The sequence below is a fragment of the Coregonus lavaretus genome, assembly GCF_964263955.1.
Source record: "Coregonus lavaretus genome assembly, chromosome: 29".
NCBI classification, from domain to species: Eukaryota; Metazoa; Chordata; class Actinopteri; order Salmoniformes; family Salmonidae; genus Coregonus; species Coregonus lavaretus.
Window position 1 is genome coordinate 26,124,174 of NC_140016.1, and position 17,584 is coordinate 26,141,757.

Consider the following 17,584-nt stretch of genomic DNA (forward strand, 5'->3'; position numbering starts at 1 on the left):
TTTATGATGCAAAAGTAATCCAATACCTGAATTGACTGGAATTTCAATGGAAGTAAACTGTGATGGTGATGGCCATGTATACTTTTGGGGTGTAGACAGACTAGTTCATAAAAAACATTCCTGGTATTTGAATGATGGCACATTTTTGTCAGGACCACATTATTTTATACATTCAATGGTGTAAACTTGGTATTTTAAACTGCTCCTGTAAATATACTTTATGAGCCCAGTTTATCGAAAAGTTATAAGTTAAGAAAAAGAAGAGGAAGCCGTTTCAGTGTATTTATTTCACCACCGTTCCAAAGTGTTACACATTGGCCAACAGCACTGCATTCCCCTCAATAGAGCCACCATACAGACAATACAGGCAGATAACTCTACAGAGTTTGAATCATTTCCCAATTTCAATTCACATAAAATACATATAAAAAAAGTAGAGCACTCTGGATTCAGGCTCGATGGAACAAAACTGAAAGCCCATTGTCTGCCTTTTGCCCAGTTGCAACCTCAGGTTTTTAAAAGAGCCACCTTAATAGGGCTACAAGTAACGTGGTAAAAATGAACAGCAAAATGAAGGGGAAAAAAACACTACACAAAGAAATGGCATAAGACTCAAGAGACAGATTCCAACATCTGTAAAATGTAATACTTCCCCCCAAAAAACAAATCCTCCTCCAAATATGGTATTTTACAGTTAATACCGTCAATGGCACTCACTCACACAAAGTCGAAAAAAATAAAAAGTAATGAGGAAATCTTGATGCAAGAGTGTGTGTGTAGAGTATGGCGTATGTAAAGTAATGGTGTGTGTGAAGGGTCTCAGAGCTGCAGGGCACAGAACTGCTGGTACACAGCTAGGATGTGGTGGTCGAGCTCGGCGGTGAACAGCAGGTTCTCCAGGGTCCCCATGTACTGCTGGATGGTCACATGATGCTACAAAGAAAACACAAAGAACATCAGTTGAACTTGAATTACATGGAATTGAATGAACAGGGCCCGTCAGACTGAAGAACAGGGCGAGAAGGAGTAGCTAGCTAATACCATGAGGAAGATCTGCTGCAGCCTCTCGATGCAGTTCTTGTACCAGGGCGTGCTGAAGTCCACACTTCCTGTCTCGCAGCGCACCAGGTGCTCCGTCAGCATCATGATGAAGCGCTACGGGGACAGAAGAGAGGGACAAGATTTTTATTTTAAAGATTTTAAAAGGAGGATGAAATCAGGCTGGATCCTATGGACTCATACAAAACACTGGAGTGACGTCCTGTCTACTGTCCTCGTTCCTCAGCATCACTGAAAGCGCTGAACAGTTGAAAACAGAACAGGCAACCATGTCGCCGACATAGTACGTTTAAATTCAAAGCTTTATTGACCATGCACTACCTGGAAGATGACCAGGAAGAGGTTCTTCTGCTCACTCTGGGCCGACTCCACCTTCTCCTGTAGACGCTCGATCTGCTCCTCCAGCTGACCGTCCTCATCCTCACTGTTCTTCTCCATGTCCTCCTCATCTCCACTGTCCTTCTGCTGAGGGAGGGAGGGGAAAGAGACAAACGCACAAGAGAGAGAGGGAGAGAAAGAGAGAATCCTATTCGCATGTTTGGCTCCTCTCATCCCTTTAAAAATGGCAGCAGCACTGACATGTACTGATAATGGCTATTAACAGACTAAACTAATACAAATATGTTTTAATATGTTTGAAAGGGACAGTGTGTCCATTCAAGGCCACATGGTTGTGATGCATGTTTAGACAGCAAAACCAGTACACAGTCTAAAAAGGTCCCTATACTGTACATGGGAACATTCTGCTTTGTGCAAAACTTGGAAGAGAAACTACTGGCACAATCAGTACAATGCTGTTGAGTGATTTGTGCCTTTAAAGAGTCTATAATAGGCTGTGTTTACAGCAGTGGTTGCTAGGACACCCTCCTGCTGCTTACCTTCTTATGCTGTTGCCTCTCCAGCTTATCCTTGGCCTCCTCTAGCTCTTTCTGAATCTTCTGGACGTGTTTGTTCATCTTACGGATGGTGGAGTGCAGAATCTCCCACACGTAAAACCTGCCCAAAACAAGGCCAAGCATGGAGTATCCATGAGTTCATTCATTTCAAAACAGTGGATTTTTAATAATGTAGTACATAATAATAATAATAAGCCATTTAGCAGACACTTTTATCCAAAGCGACTTACAGTCATGTGCGCATACATTTTTACGTATGGGTGGTCCCGGGGATAGAACCCCACTACCCTGGCGTTACAAGCGCCATGCTCTACCAATTGAGCTACAGAGGACCACATATTAGGATAACTGAAAACTATTTTTTTTCATAATCAGATTTACAGCAAAGGAAGACACAGCAAACGTGTGTGTGCGGGCGCACACGCAGAGAGGGTTTAACGCCCACCTGGTAAATTCATGAGCCATGTTTGGCGAGAAGAGCCAGTTGGCTACGGCTGCACAGTCCACAATCTGTGTACGGATCAACTTGTCCACCAGCACAGAGATCATCTGCACAAACAGAGACAGGTCGACCACACTGAGTTACACCACAGACTCACCTTTCTCCAAACACCCTATGGTCACGTCACAATTCACAAAATCTATATTAACTCTGTGGAAATGAGTGTTCTAGTGTAGGTGACTGAGGTGGGTGGTAGGTCTCACCTGTGGGTGGTTCCTCCAGACCTCATAGACCACCCGGAGGATGTGCAGCTTGCCCTCGTCACAGTCCGTCAGGGCCTTCAGAATCTCATGGAACCTGGTAGATGGAAACAGGACACTAGGCGTTGTACACACAGACAACACGTGCAAAATCAACAGAGGATGGATTCCTACCGTTCACTCAACTGCCTGGTATCATAGCGATGCTACACTAAGCCTCAAGACTGAACAATGCCACCCTTTTCTGTGGCACAGAGGAGGGCACGGAAAGGGAGGGTGTGGGTTGGCATAACAGGCACTCACTTGGCCAGGGCACTGAAGGAGTGGCTGAAGGACTTGGCAGCCAGATGGAGGAGAGTCTGCAGGAACACCTCTATCTTCAGGGGGTTGAAGCCCTCGCCCTCATCTGGAAACAGACAAAGGAGGAGTGAGTGAGAAATGAGTAGAACATATCCCTATGGTATACAGTACTGTAATGAGTGTATATAGGAACACTGAGAAGGTGAGTGCTTTGGGGCTAACTGACCGTCGTCATCTTCCTGGTTGGGGTTTGGCACGTCTTTGAGCACGGTGAGGATCTCCTCATTGGAGGCCCGGTTCTTGATGGCGTTGCCCACCGTTATGGCCACGGCAAAGCCTGGCAGCGCACCTGGACAAAGGCAGAGGTGTCATGTTGTATTTCTGATGGTGCTCCCGTCAAGAGTTCAACAGTAAGAAAAAGGAAGACAGTGCACACCGTATTTACTTAGATTACACTGAGTGAACTACTTTCCTGTTACAGGCTAATTACATCAGTTCCATTACAGTTTCACTGGAATAACAACACTAATGTGAATTGTTACCCCTTGGGTTTATTTGAGCTTTACCATCAAAAGGCTGTCACTTGTGACCACACTCTTACAATTCAACAGAAGAAAATAAAATGCCAGACCAATTACGAGCACATTAGAGTCATCTTAGTCCCCAGGCTATGATGCACCAACAGACAGAAGCTTACAGAAATAAATGCAAGAATACATAAATGAATGGCCCATGGAGAGGCAGCGTACTTACTGTTGGCCTCATCTTGGTATTTGTAAAAGAAGATGGGGTCGGCTGGGATGAGGGCTGAGAAAGTGGGAGGGACAATGTCCACTATCCGCTGATGATAGGAGAGCCTGGAGGTCAAGAACAAAAGTCGATTGGTCAATTTCCAGGGACAGACTATACACATCCCTCCCTATGTATGATTTAAAACAAGCTGGGTGCAACACAGTATTAGTGGATCTGAATGAAAATACCTCATGCATTTCTCCAGAACCTCCTTGACAAACTTGGGCTTGGGCTTGTCTGCATCCAGCGCTAAACAGTCCGTCCTTTGGAGAATAACATGTATTTGTTCTAAATAGTATCTGTATTTGATACAATAAGTAGGGGTTCCAACACAATAAAAATAAAGTATTGTAAAAGACAGCTGATCTTACCAGTCGTCCCAGCTCCATCGGAACTGAAAGTTGCTCAGATGGTGGGAGAACCAGTTGAGGAGTCGGTCTATGCAAGTAGTGTTCATGGTGTCCAGTCTCATGTACATCATCTCTGTGGCTTGGGCCAACTGGGAGGAGGCTGTTAAGGGGTTAACACTCACTGTTGATGTAAAACAAGTATCCAATCCTGACAAAAAATTACTTGTTGATTTTAAAAAGTAGGATCTCTGAAAACAGTATTTCTGCATTTTCCCATGCCATTTTGTGTACCCTGGTTTCCCACTATTCTCATATTTAGCATAGGAGAAAAAAATCATGTCTGAAGTATTCAAACAAGCATTTCTGTGATGGACTACCCTTTCAGAGTGCCCTTTACTAGAATGTGGTGGGTAGTCCCAGTAGTGGGGTGAAGGATACAACTTGGGGCAGGGAGCCTGGCTGTAGCTTGCAGAGCTCGATGAGCAGTGTGGTGTACATGACGTCGATGTGGGGGGGACAGGGCAGCTGGAAGAGCTCTCCAAAGATCACCTGGAAGAAGAGAGGGAAAGAGGAATGGAAGCGTCAACTTCGGTCCTGTTCTCCTATTGATATGAAACTCCTTGATATGAAGCAGTAATGGGCTTACCTCCACAATGTGATAGTTGAGTGGGATCTTGTTTTTCCCTGGATAGCTGAGCAACTGCGCAGCACTGAAGAAAAAAAAACGTACTTGTTTGCTCAATTACGAGTAAGAAATGACTCACTCTCACAAAAAGAGGACACCTAAACAAGTCCATTAGAAGGTACAGCAGCTCACCAGGTCTTCCTCTCTTTCCAGTGGGACTTGATGATGTTGTGAAGGTTATCCTCAATCACAAACCTCTCCACAGAGTGGCTGCCTGGCATGACAGGACCCTGTGGTCAGGGAGAGAGAGAAAGACTAGTCAGAGCATTCCAAAATGCCACCCCATTACCAAACGTTCCTCTTTCTCAAGGGAGTGCTACACGGTACCTCGGGGGCATCGGTGTAGTCGAACATGCGGAAGATGACGCGGGGCATGGGGTACTGGCAGTCGGGCATGTGGGCGGGCGGGGTGAAGGGTGGCAGGTTGTGCTGCAGGGCCTCACACAACACGCTGTCAAAGGCGATGTACGGCCGCAGGATGTGGCGCTCCTGCCAGCGGTCCTTCTTCAGCTTCTGGATCTGAGCCCACAGGCAGTCCAGGTACTGAGGGCGAGCGAGGAAGTGGTGACGGTTATGATGGTTATGAAAGAGGAATATAACATACATTTATATGAAAACATCTCTCCTACTTACCTCCTCTTGTGGGTGTGGCTTCTCTGCTGTCCAAACCTGAAGCATGGGGACATGAGTCTTCAGTCGCCTCCTGAAAAACCATAGATTGGTGTCACCATGACCGTCTCACCACTATTGAGTGCAGTTGACAAAGGAGTCTCGCTCAAAATACTCAAATTTCAATTGCATTACATCATGCACAGTTCCTCAACTAGGAAAGAGACAGAAAGACATGTTAATACCAAACTATAGCAGAAGAGAGGGAAAAAAGCATACTTGATGTAACCGTCAATCTGGTTTAGGAGCCTGTCCATCTCCACGTCCTTCTTCTCATAGAGTTCCTTCCCAACCCAGGGGAGACTGGAGAGTACAACATAGACAAACCAGTCCGAGCGCACCTGGGAAGAGAGAAAACAGTCAAAATGCACCAATACTAAAACTAAACTGTATACACTTGCATACAACTCAAGGGTTTAAAATGCATCAATAAGATGTTACCTGCGGCACATCTTCCTCCTGAGTGACACTAACAAAGTTCTCAAACATGGCTACCATGGAGGGGGCAGCGATCACGTGGCAGTTCACCAGGTCACAGAGGAAGCGCACCTGGAGAAAAAAGAGGGAAGCCAAGGTGTTGGAAACCATTGTTTTGCATAATGTCAAACATTATTGTAATGCATTTGTAATTACTTAGAAAGACTCTTGCTAAAATTGCCTTGGTGAGCCAGTGGACTAATTATTTTATCGCACCAAACACTTACCAGGTACAGCGCTTCGGTGTACAGGTTGGCCTTCAAGGTCTCTTTGAGTTGTCTGATCATGGCCTCCACAAACTCCCCACCAAAGTTGTAGTTCCTGGCATTGAGAAGGCCCACTAGTGTTGTGTACACGGTCAGCTTCTCGGGTAGAAGTCGAGCCCTGTCAAAACCAGACACACAATTACAGTACCAGTCAAAAGTTTGGACACACCTACTCATTCAAGGGTTTTTCTTAATTTTTACTACTTTCTACATTGTAGAATAATAGTGAATTACATTGACATTTTAGTCATTTAGCAGACGCTCTTATCCAGAGCGACTTACAGTTAGTGAGTGCATACATCAAAACTATGAAATAACACATATGGAATCATGTAGTAACCCAAAAAAAGTGTTAAACAAATCAAAATATATTTTATATTTGAGATTCTTCAAAGTAGCTTTGCACACTCTTGGCATTCTCTCAACCAGCTTCATGAGGTAGTCACCTGGAATGCATTTCAATTAACAGGTGTGCCTTCTTAAAAAGTTAATTTGTGGAATTTATTTCTTAATGCATTTGAGCCAATCAGTTGTGTTGTGACAAGGTAGGGGTGGTATACAGAAGATAGCCCTATTTGGTAAAAGACCAAGTCCATATTATGGCAAGAACATCTCAAATAAGTAAAGAGAAACGACAGTACATAATTACTACAAGACATGAAGGTCAGTCAATCTGGACAATTTCAAGAACTTTGAACGTTTCTTCAAGTGCAGTCGCAAAAACCATCAAGCGCTATGATGAAACTGGCTCTCATGAGGAACGACACAGGAAAGGAAGACCCAGAGTTACCTCTGCTGCAGAGGATAAGTTCATTACAGTTAACTGTACCTAAGATTGCAGCCCATATAAATGCTTCAGAGTTCAAGTACCAGACACATCTCAACATCAACTGTTCAGAGGAGACTGTGTGAATCAGGCCTTCATGGTCGAATTGCTGCAAAGAAACCACTACTAAAGGACACCAATAAGAAGAAGAGACTTGCTTGGGCCAAGAAACATGAGCAATGGACATTAGGCCGGTGGAAATATGTCCTTTGGTCTGATGAGTCCAAATTTGAGATTTTTGTTTCCAACCGCCGTGTCTTTGTGAGACGCAGAGTAGGTGAACGGATGATCTCCGCATGTGTGGTTCCCACCGTGAAGCATGGAGGAGGAGGTGTGATGGTGCTTTGCTGGTGACACTGTCAGTGATTTATTTAGAATTCAAGGCACACTTAACCAGCATGGCTACCACAAAATTATGCAGCGATATGCCATCCCATCTGGTTTGCGCTTAGTGGGACTGTCATTTGTTTTTCAACTGGACAATGACCCAAAACACATCTCCAGGCTGTGTAAGGGCTATTTGACTAAGAAGGATAGTGATGGAGTGCTGCATCAGATGACCTGGCCTCCACAATCACCCAACCTCAACCCAATTGAGATGGTTTGGGATGAGTTGGACCGCAGAGTGAAGGAAAAGCAGCCACCAAGTGCTCAGCATATGTGGGAAATCCTTCAAGACTGTTGGAAAAGCATTCCTCAAGAAGCTGGTTGAGAAAATGCCAAGAGTGTGCAAAGATGTCATCAAGGCAAAGGGTGGCTATTTGAACAATCTAAAATCTAAAACATATTTGGATTTGTTTAACACTTTTTTTGTTACTATATGATTCCATATGTGTTATTTCATAGTTGATGTCTTCACTACTATTCTACAATGTAGAAAAGAGTTTAAAAAAAATAAAAACCATTGAATGAGTAGGTGTGTCCAAACTTTGGACTGGTACTGTATAACGGTGGAACCTTTTTCTACTGTACCTATGACTGTACTAAAAGTCCTTCAAATGTATTAGAATAACTTCCAATAGCTTACACAGCACACAAAATGCGGAGGATTTTGTTTTTGTAATTGGGGAGGTCGGCTTCCAAGACACCTGCAAGACCTTCCAAGTTGCTTTCCAGGGAAGAGGTACTCTGCAAATGAAGAAATTGTTGTAGGGCAACATATCTGGTGATTTCTGGGGTCAAATCAGGCAAAAAAGTATAGTGAGTGACAAAATACACACATGGGTATCATGCAGAAAACATCCCCACACTTACTGCAAAACCCTATTACCTTTTCTCCCACTCGACATATCAGTGATTCCAGGCGATCCTCAATCTCAATGGGCTCAGACGTTCTCCTTCTTTTGTGAGACTGGCCGCCTTGAATGAGACAAACACATACAGGACAGATGATGAAACAGATACAGTCTGAGATAAATCCTTCCTTCAATTTAGTATTTTGTGCTAACTCACATATGCTTCGCTCTTTAAAAACGTTAACCTTCAGTAGCGTAACAAGTTACTAGCGAGTTAATTTCACTAATCATTATTTTGAAGATCCACTGTCTGTGGCGTAAATGGCAGAGGATAGCCAGCTAGCGAGATAAACAACTTTTTGGCATCGCTGGTTGCCGCCCCCAAGGCAAGGTCTGAAATAACATTAACAGTTGTTAACAACAAGAGAATAACGTTAGCTAGATATCACATTATGTTGGGCAAATGTTTAACGTTATGGTAGGATAAGGACGTTTTTTTGCATCATACGATGGTGGACGAAAGGTAGTTTGCTAGGCAATTTCTAGTTAACCGGCTAAAAGCAAGGGCTATGCTAATCCGTCAGGCTAACTAGCTAGCTAATCATGGTGTGCTGGAAAACTGCCAGTGTCACATATACGTATGAACCGATACAGTCATCATAGAGCTAGCTACTAACGTTAGCTAATTGAAATGACTAGCTATAATGATTTAGCTAGCAATCAAGGTAGTTAGCTAGCATGCACACATTGACAAACAGAGCGAGCAGCATCAACTCTCGCGGGCTTCAGCAGACGCTAGCTAGCGTTAGCCTCGAATTAGCTAGCTATCTAGTGACAACTTACCATCATCATCTCCGTCACTGTGCCGTCTTCTCGACATTTTATTGTTGACACCGTTGGATTAATAACTGTCTGCTGCTTCTTTTTGAATATGGCAACAATATTTTTCGAAATAAGAATCTGAGTTATAAAGCTTTGAGGTTTTCAATGGTCGCGAAAATAATAGCGGTCAGATTCAAGTGAGGCACATCCGGAGCGGAGGTTAACCAGAAGTACTTAGTTGTGTACTTTATTTGTCTTCCGTATTTCCTGTGTTTGGTTCCGTGTTTCTCATCACCGGTGTGTCCTAACGTAAGTTAGCTAGCTAGTGTTACTTTTCAGCTACATATTTGTTGGTGTTATGATAAAATGGGGTTTTAAAGTTATTTGTTTGTTTTGTTTCGTTTAATGTTTTAATAGCTGACATAATTAAAACAAAGCAGGGGGCTAGCTTCAATTGTTGTAAATAGGCTAGGTAACATTATCATTATTATCAATTTAGCAAATATCACTCTAGAAAAGGTCTAGCCACAGAAAGAAGAGGGGACATGATGACAACCGATGGTATGGCTTGCAATGAGTTAATTAACATAGATGTTGACGCCCTTGCCCCACATGATTTTAAACAAGAAAAACACCACCTTTCTGCAACTCTACGAAAGTACTACTCATTCTGTAAGAGGAGGGTGAGTGTAACAAACGAAGTTTATTTTATTGGCTTGCTAAAGTGCTGACTATTGTATGTCATAATGGAGACATATCTCTAATCTTGCAGACGTTTGGTACATTTGTGGCATCCAAAAGAGCTTCAACAACAGTTTGGAATTGCTGTGACCAGACCTTCAAGGAACTTTCTTCCATCCACAAACATGTGGCAAGGACTCATGACACTGACATTCACCAGCTTACCCAGTCCACATTTGAGGTTTTACTGAGCCAGATTGAGAAAGAAGCCACTTCACAACAACAATCAACAGAGAAAGAGCCAGTGGACATTTCCTCCTGGATACCTGACACCAGTCACATCACTGGTGACCAGCTTCACAAGTATGGGAATTCATGGGAGTTATTACATTGGACTGTTTAGTATTCTATGAAATTAATACCTTCTCATGCTCTGTTTCTTGTCATCTGTAAAGTGGCCCAGGCGAGGTTCTTCTGCACTACTGCTACTGTCAGCTGGCAGATCCACAGCTCATCTGTGCTTGGCAAAAGGCCCTTTGTGAAAAACTCCAGTTAACTGGCAAGGTAACAGAATGACAGAATCTTGTCTTATAAACAGATGGTGATGATATATATTTTTACATTCAGTTATCATACTATTTCTGCAGGTGAGGGTGGCAACAGAGGGGATCAATGGAACAGTTGGAGGCACAAAAGTGGCGACTGACTTGTACATCAAGGCAATGTGCTCCCATCCCATCTTCAAGATAATGGAAAAAGAAGACTTTAAGGTAAAACAGAGAGGCTTCAGTTTAGGGCAAGTGGAATTGCCCAAATTTATGAGAAAATCATGATGAAAGTGGCCATTTTAGGCCCTTTTTAGACCTATACATGCCTCCTGTAAGACCTTATGATCCGTGAGCCGTACGTGATACAGACATCTTGGTGTCATTTTACCAGTGTGTAGTGGAGGGTATACGCAGGTATACACCATATACCCACTTGTTTTATAATGGGGCATTGCGTATACTCACGTCTTAATCCCCACGATGAGTATCAAAGTAGTGTAGTGGAGGTATACGCTGTATCAATTAGTAAGGATGATGGAACAGGTCAGAATGTTTAGCTTAAAATGTTGAACTATTATTTCTTAATATTTAAGGTGACGCAATGTGTACACAGTGGTAGGCCTATGCGCAAATGTTCTATAATGCAATTTGTGGGTTAACACAGTACTAAAATGCACTCTGCACATGTGAGCGGTTTCATGGACAGATTTTTAAAATGTTTTTATTTACTTCACCTTTATTTAACCAGGTAAGCCAGTTGAGAACAAGTTCTCATTTACAACTGCGACCTGGCCAAGATAAAGCAACGCAGTGCGATTGGAAAAACAACAACACAGAGTTACATATGGGGTAAACAAAACATAAAGTCAAAAATACAACAGAAAATATATATACAGTGTGTGCAAATGTAGCAAGGTATGGAGGTAAGGCAATAAATAGGCCATAGTGCAAAATAATTACAATTTAGTATTAACACTGGAATGAGATGATGTGCAAATAGAGATACTGGGGTGCAAGTGAGCAAAATAAATAACAATATGGGGATGAGGTAGTTGGGTGGGCTAATTTCAGATGGGCTGTGTACAGGTGCAGTGATCGGTAAGGTGCTCTGACAACTGATGCTTAAAGTTAGTGAGGGAGATAAGTCTCCAGCTTCAGAGATTTTTGCAGTTCGTTCCAGTCATTGGCAGGAGAGAACTGGAAGGAATGGCGGCCAAAGGAGGTGTTGGCTTTGGGGATGACCAGTGAGCTATACCTGCTGGAGCGCAGACTACGGATGGGTGTTGCTATGGTGACCAATGAGCTAAGATAAGGCGGGGATTTGCCTAGCAGTGATTTTATAGATGGCCTGGAGCCAGTGGGTTTGGCGACGAATATGTAGTGAGGACCAGCCAACAAGAGCGTACAGGTCACAGTGGTGGGTAGTATATGGGGCTTTGGTGACAAAACAGATGGCACTGTGATAGACTACATCCAATTTGCTGAGTAGAGTGTTGGAGGCTATTTTGTAAATGACATCGCCGAAGTCAAGGATCGGTAGGATAGTCAGTTTTACGAGGGCATGTTTGGCAGCATGAGTGAAGGAGGCTTTGTTGCGAAATAGGAAGCTGATTTTAGATTTAACTTTGGATTGGAGATGCTTAATTTGAGTGGAAGGAGAGTTTACAGTCTAACCAGACACCTAGGTATTTGTAGTTGTCCACATACTCTAGGTCAGACCCAATGAGAGTAGTGATTCTAGTCGGGTGGGCGGGTGCCAGCAGCGTTCGATTGAAGAGCATGCATTTAGTTTTACTAGTGTTTTTAAGAGCAGTTGGAGGCTACGGAAGGAGTGTTGTATGGCATTGAAGCTTGTTTGGAGGTTTGTTAACACAGTGTCCAATGAAGGGCCAGATGTATACAAAATGGTGTCGTCTGCGTAGAGGTGGATCTGAGAGTCACCAGCAGCAAGAGCGACAACATTGATATACACAGAGAAAAGAGTCGGCCTGAGAATTGAACCCTGTGGCACCCCCATAGAGACTGCTATAGGTCCAGACAACAGGCCCTCCGATTTGACACATTGAACTCTATCTGAGAAGTAGTTGGTGAACCAGGCGAGGCAGTCATTTGAGAAACCAAGGCTATTTAGTCTGCCAATAAGAATGCGGTGGTTGACAGTTGAAAGCCTTGGCCAGGTCGATGAAGACGGCTGCACAGTACTGTCTATTATCGATTGCAGTTATAATATCGTTTAGGACCTTGAGTGTGGCTGAGGTGCACCCATGACCAGCTCGGAAACCGGATTGCATAGCGGAGAAGGTACGGTGGGATTCGAAATGGTCGGAGATGGAAATATCCTTTAGAAATGTAGAAAATAATGGAACAACTATCATGGGTTGATAATATGACTGGGCATAGGCCCACCCACTTGGGAGCCAGGCCGGTCCACTGGGGAGCCAGGCCCAGCCAATCAGAATGAGTTTTTACCCACAAAAGGGCATTATTACAGACAGAAATACTCCTGAGTTTCATCAGCTGTCTGGCTGGCTGGTCTCAGACGATCCTCCAGGTGAAGAAGTCTGATGTGGAGGTCCTGGGCTGGCGTGGTTACATGTGGTCTGCGGACATTGGAGGCAGCTTATGGTAGAGAAATGAACATTAAAATCTCTGGCAACAGCTCTGGTGGACATTCCTGCAGTTAGCATGCCAATTGCACGCTCCCTCAACTTGAGACATCAGTGGTATTGTGTTGTGTGACAAAACTGCACATTTTAGAGTGGCCTTTTATTGTCCCTAGCACAAGGTGCACCTGTGTAATGATCATGCTGTTTAATCAGCTTCTTGATATGCCACACCTGTCAGGTGGATTGATTCTCTTGACAAAGGGTAAAATGCTCACTAACAGGGATGTAAACAAATTTGTGCACAACATTTTAGAGAAATAAGCTTTTTGTGCATATGAAAAATGTAGGGGATTTTTTATTTCAGCTCATGAAACATGGGACCAGCACTTTGCATGTTGCCTTTATATTTTTGTTCAGTATACTTTGAAGCAAGGCAAGACATTCCTCATAATATGAAGTAAATGTCCAGTTTTAAACAATTAAGGAACAGGAAAAATATAGCGACACTAATGATAGGCCTAACCGTCTTCTTGTAGATGGAAAGGTTTTCCCAAACATTTTCTCAATTAAATGTTAACTAGCTACAAAGAAGCCTATGCCTACCTGGCAGAATCAATCCAGGGGCCATTTGTTTTGCAAACTGCAACTCATGTGCTACAGAAACACCACCATCCAAGCAGTGCAAGGTGCCTGTGCACTTGAATTTATTCAACATTATAAATATCTCAAAAGTACCCTTCTTGATTTTCCTTATTTTTTAAAAACATATTGTTTGGAACAATATACTGTCATTATACTCCTCAAACACTTCACATTTCCAGAATGGGTTCTCTGGTACTTTAATATTTGACCCATTTTATACATAGAAATGGACATGAATGAAATCCAAAAGGGTACTTTTGAGATATTATTATTATGATTAATATTTTCATTAAATGTTGAATAAATTAATGTGAAAATGTGTATTTCTGAATCTAGACAGATATGTTAGGAGTATAATGACACCAAGATGTTGTCTGTATCATGTACATTTCACGGATCATAGGGTCTTACAGGAGGCATTTATAGGTCTAAAAAGGGCCTTAAATGGCCACTTTCATCATGACTTTCTCAAACTTTTTGTGATACAATTGTAAAAAGCATGTCAAGCTTTCTTTCTCCCAATGAAGTTTCTATGTGAAAATTGCTAGAACAATCTGAGATACCGAAAATATCTTCGGGCTGTACTGGTGTGGAATTGCCCAACTGGACCTCCGACCACAAGGCGCTACAGAGGGTAGTGCGTATGGCCCAGTACATCACTGGGGCCAAGCTTCCTGCCATCCAGGAACTCTATACCAGGCGGTGTCAGAGGAAGGCCCTAAAAATTGCCAAAGACTCCAGCCACCCTAGTCATAGACTGTTCTCTCTGCTACCGCACAGCAAGCGGTACCGGAGCGCCAAGTCTTGGTCCAAAAGGCTTCTTAACAGTTTATACACCCAAGCCATAAGACTGCTGAACAGCTAATCAAATGGCTACCCAGACTATTTGCTGTTTATTATCTATGCAGAGTCACCTTACCCTTACCTACATGTAGGGCGGCAGGTAGCTTAGTGGTTAAGAGCGTTGTGCCAGTAACCGAAAGGTCGCTGGTTCTAATCCCTGAGCCGACTAGGTGAAAAATCTGTCGATGTGCCCTTGAGCAAGGCACTTAACCCTAATTGCTCCTGTAAGTCGCTCTGGATAAGAGCGTCTGCTAAATGACTAAAATGTAATGTACATATTACCTCAATTACCTTGAATAACCTGTACCCCCGCACATTGACTCGGTACCAGTACCCCCTGTATATAGCCTCGTTATTGTTACTCTTATTTTTTTAACTTTAGTTTATTTAGTAAATATTTTCTTAACTCTTTTAATTTTTCTTAAAACTGCATTGTTGGTTAAGGGCTTGTAAGTAAGCATTTCACGGTAAGGTCTGCACCTGTTGTATTCGGCGCATGTGACATAACGTTTGATTTGGATTTGTTGTCCTTGTGATCCATTAACTACTGTTTTCAATGCTCAACATGTCTTTCTGTGTCTTCTTAGACCAGCAATGGGGGCGCAGAGTGTTTTTGTGACCTGAGGGTTGGAGTCTACAAGGAAATAGTGCCAATGGGAGTGGACCCTGATGTCCTCTCCTACAGACTAGCAGGTAAACAAAATGTGTGTCTCGTGTACGTCTGCGTTGCATATGCTATTTGACATAATGGAACCAGTACGCGGTTATGGTTGAATATGGCCCCGAGTTAAGCCTCTTTTTACCACTTAGGCACTCACTTGGAACCTGAAGAATTCCACAAAGAAGTGGAGGCTCTTTTGTCGAAAGGGGACTCAAGAAATGATACAATACTGCTGGACTGCCGGAACTTCTACGAGAGTAAAATTGTAAGTATTGCATTTGACTGCATATGTTTGTATCCCACTTTTTTCTTTATGGATATTTTGTATTTATTATATAGAGTAATAAAAATAATGCAAGGTTAAATATGTTTTTGCTTTCAGGGGCAGTTCAGCCAATGTTTGGCCCCTAACATCCGAAAATTCAGTTATTTCCCCGATTACGTTGACCAGAACCTTGACCTCTTTCGAGACAAGAAGGTCCTTATGTACTGTACCGGCGGCATTCGCTGTGAACGCGGCTCAGCCTATCTCCGCTCAAAGGTAAGCCTACCTTTCAGGTTTTGCACAGTGACAGTATATCATTGAAACATGTCAAACACGCTTCATTCAACCAAAAAGCTCAACCTAAACAAACAGTGTGTATGTTTCTTTCCTACTTCCAGGATGTGTGTAAAGAAGTTTATCAGCTGAAAGGTGGCATTCATAAGTACCTGCAACAATTCCCTGAGGGCTTCTATCGCGGCAAACTGTTTGTGTTTGACGAGCGCTATGCAATCTCCTCCAACGGTGACATCATCGCAGGTCTGTGTTAACTGTGAATTGCCCTTAAGACTTTACGATCATCACAATGCTTTTTTATGTAAGCAGTAGCAAACCCAGCATTCCAACATATGGTTCACCATTCCTGTTAGAACGAGAGACCAGGGCCCAGTTTCCCGATAGCATTTAGGCTTACCAGTGTTTTAATGATGCATCTTTCCTACAACAGCCGAAGATGTAACATGCGTTTCCCAAAACACCATGCAGAGAGAATGTTCGCTAAGTGCTTTGTTGAGGCATGTGTCGATACTGATAGGATCGAAAGAAAGGAAGCACTGCTCTCGGATCAGCGTTCTCCCTTTCCAATCTTACCTTAACATTAGAATTATTCCACAATACTGACGACGGATTAGCTCCTAGAGCGATATCATCACCTTTGGCTACAAAAATTGAACCGGCTAACTCTAATGCTTACACTATAATAATGCACTAAATCAATATTTGGCACATCATTGCGCACATTACACATGAAATATATTGAGGCAAAAATCACAGACAGTAGTGCACAAATGGCTAAATAAAACCCAATTGAATGAACATGAAATTGATTTTAATATAATTCAATATATAGGCCTATGTAGCCTAGACTGTATTTATATTTTAATACAGTCATCTCGGTTTTCATTTGAAGCCTCTATATCCTTCTCTTGTTATGTAAATAAATGGGGAACTTTGTATTTGTAGTCACGGTCACATTTGTTCTGAAGTTATTGGCAGTCACAGAAAGACAGATGAACATCTTGATTTTGTGTTTAGCAGAAATCTTCTGTGTATAAAGTGATGTGGAAGGGCAAAAAAACATGTAATGACGTACTTAACTGTTCTATGAGTGGTCTGAGGCAGTCGTTAAATAACAAGCTTTTTCAAGAGCAACTTTAGTAACTATGGTTTTGGGAAACAGCTCTGAGATTTAACAATGCTCCTACGAAGGTTCAAAAGATGCTTTTGGGAAACTGGGCCCTGTTCATCAACATTCCTCTCCCCTTCCTCTGTGTGCAGAGTGTAGGTACTGCAGTTCTCCGTGGGACCAGTACCAGCTGTGCTCCACCCACTTCTGCTGCCAGCTGGTCCTTTCCTGCTCTGCCTGCAGACAGGGGGGCCACACCGCCTGCTGCCCCATCTGCCAGACAAAGGGCCAGGGAGAAGAGCCCTCTGCCACACCTCCACAGAGAGAGGAGTGCGAGTGCACAGCAGGGCGCCCTAGGATCCCCCAGGATGCATTGTGATGTGACTTCAACAGTTTTAAAACGTTCAAAAGAGCTAAGCAGAGACCTTACCTGGAGCTTTACCCAATCATGTTTTTTAGATGGACAATCCTGATTCAAATGTGATTGTGGTGACAATCGGCTTGTGCCTATTTTAATTAAATAAATCCTCCTCAACAGATCTGTTATTTTACGAGTTTGCCTTTAATTACTCATCATCATGTGTAAAAAATGCACTAACATTTCACACTAGATATTACATGTGCCATCAGAGGCATCATATGTCCGTGATATCATTTACATTTACGTTTAAGTGATTTAGCAGACGCTCTTATCCAGAGCGACTTACAAATTGGTGCAGAATTACCTTGTTTATTGTTCAATACAAATAAAATAAACATTTATATTCAATATTTAGAACAACAAAAAAATAGGTGCTGATTTGGCTAGATAAATACTCTGTTTTTTTCAACACTGATCCGTCTCTTGCACTTCTGCC

General features: G+C 42.8%; 2 protein-coding genes across 3 annotated transcripts; one reads left to right on the forward strand and one right to left on the reverse strand.

Moving 5' to 3' along the window:
* Window positions 1–269: 269 nt before the first annotated feature.
* On the reverse strand, window positions 270–9,294 carry LOC311105260 (nuclear cap-binding protein subunit 1-like). Of its 2 annotated transcripts, none has more exons than XM_084147351.1 (22): window positions 9,101–9,294; window positions 8,293–8,381; window positions 8,050–8,150; window positions 6,158–6,314; window positions 5,895–6,002; window positions 5,673–5,794; window positions 5,418–5,487; window positions 5,112–5,327; window positions 4,917–5,014; window positions 4,746–4,809; window positions 4,538–4,648; window positions 4,121–4,248; window positions 3,938–4,012; window positions 3,711–3,814; window positions 3,184–3,306; window positions 2,961–3,063; window positions 2,661–2,754; window positions 2,401–2,504; window positions 1,938–2,055; window positions 1,381–1,524; window positions 1,042–1,155; window positions 270–933 (listed from the first exon to the last, which is right to left on the reverse strand). In XM_084147351.1, the coding sequence occupies exons 1-22, from the start codon at window positions 9,135–9,137 to the stop codon at window positions 820–822; spliced, it is 2,394 nt and encodes a 797-aa protein (XP_084003477.1). In that variant the 5' UTR covers window positions 9,138–9,294; the 3' UTR covers window positions 270–819. The 2 variants fall into 2 exon arrangements, with proteins under 2 accessions (XP_084003477.1, XP_084003478.1); XM_084147352.1 differs by having other exon boundaries at window positions 1,381–1,521; window positions 9,101–9,292.
* Window positions 9,295–9,375: 81 nt separating this feature from the next.
* On the forward strand, window positions 9,376–17,271 carry LOC311104924 (thiosulfate sulfurtransferase/rhodanese-like domain-containing protein 2). The gene is made up of 9 exons (XM_084146902.1): window positions 9,376–9,762; window positions 9,852–10,123; window positions 10,216–10,324; window positions 10,408–10,530; window positions 14,987–15,092; window positions 15,210–15,325; window positions 15,443–15,601; window positions 15,724–15,862; window positions 16,880–17,271. The coding sequence occupies exons 1-9, from the start codon at window positions 9,625–9,627 to the stop codon at window positions 17,104–17,106; spliced, it is 1,389 nt and encodes a 462-aa protein (XP_084003028.1). The 5' UTR covers window positions 9,376–9,624; the 3' UTR covers window positions 17,107–17,271.
* The last annotated feature ends 313 nt before the right edge of the window (window positions 17,272–17,584 follow it).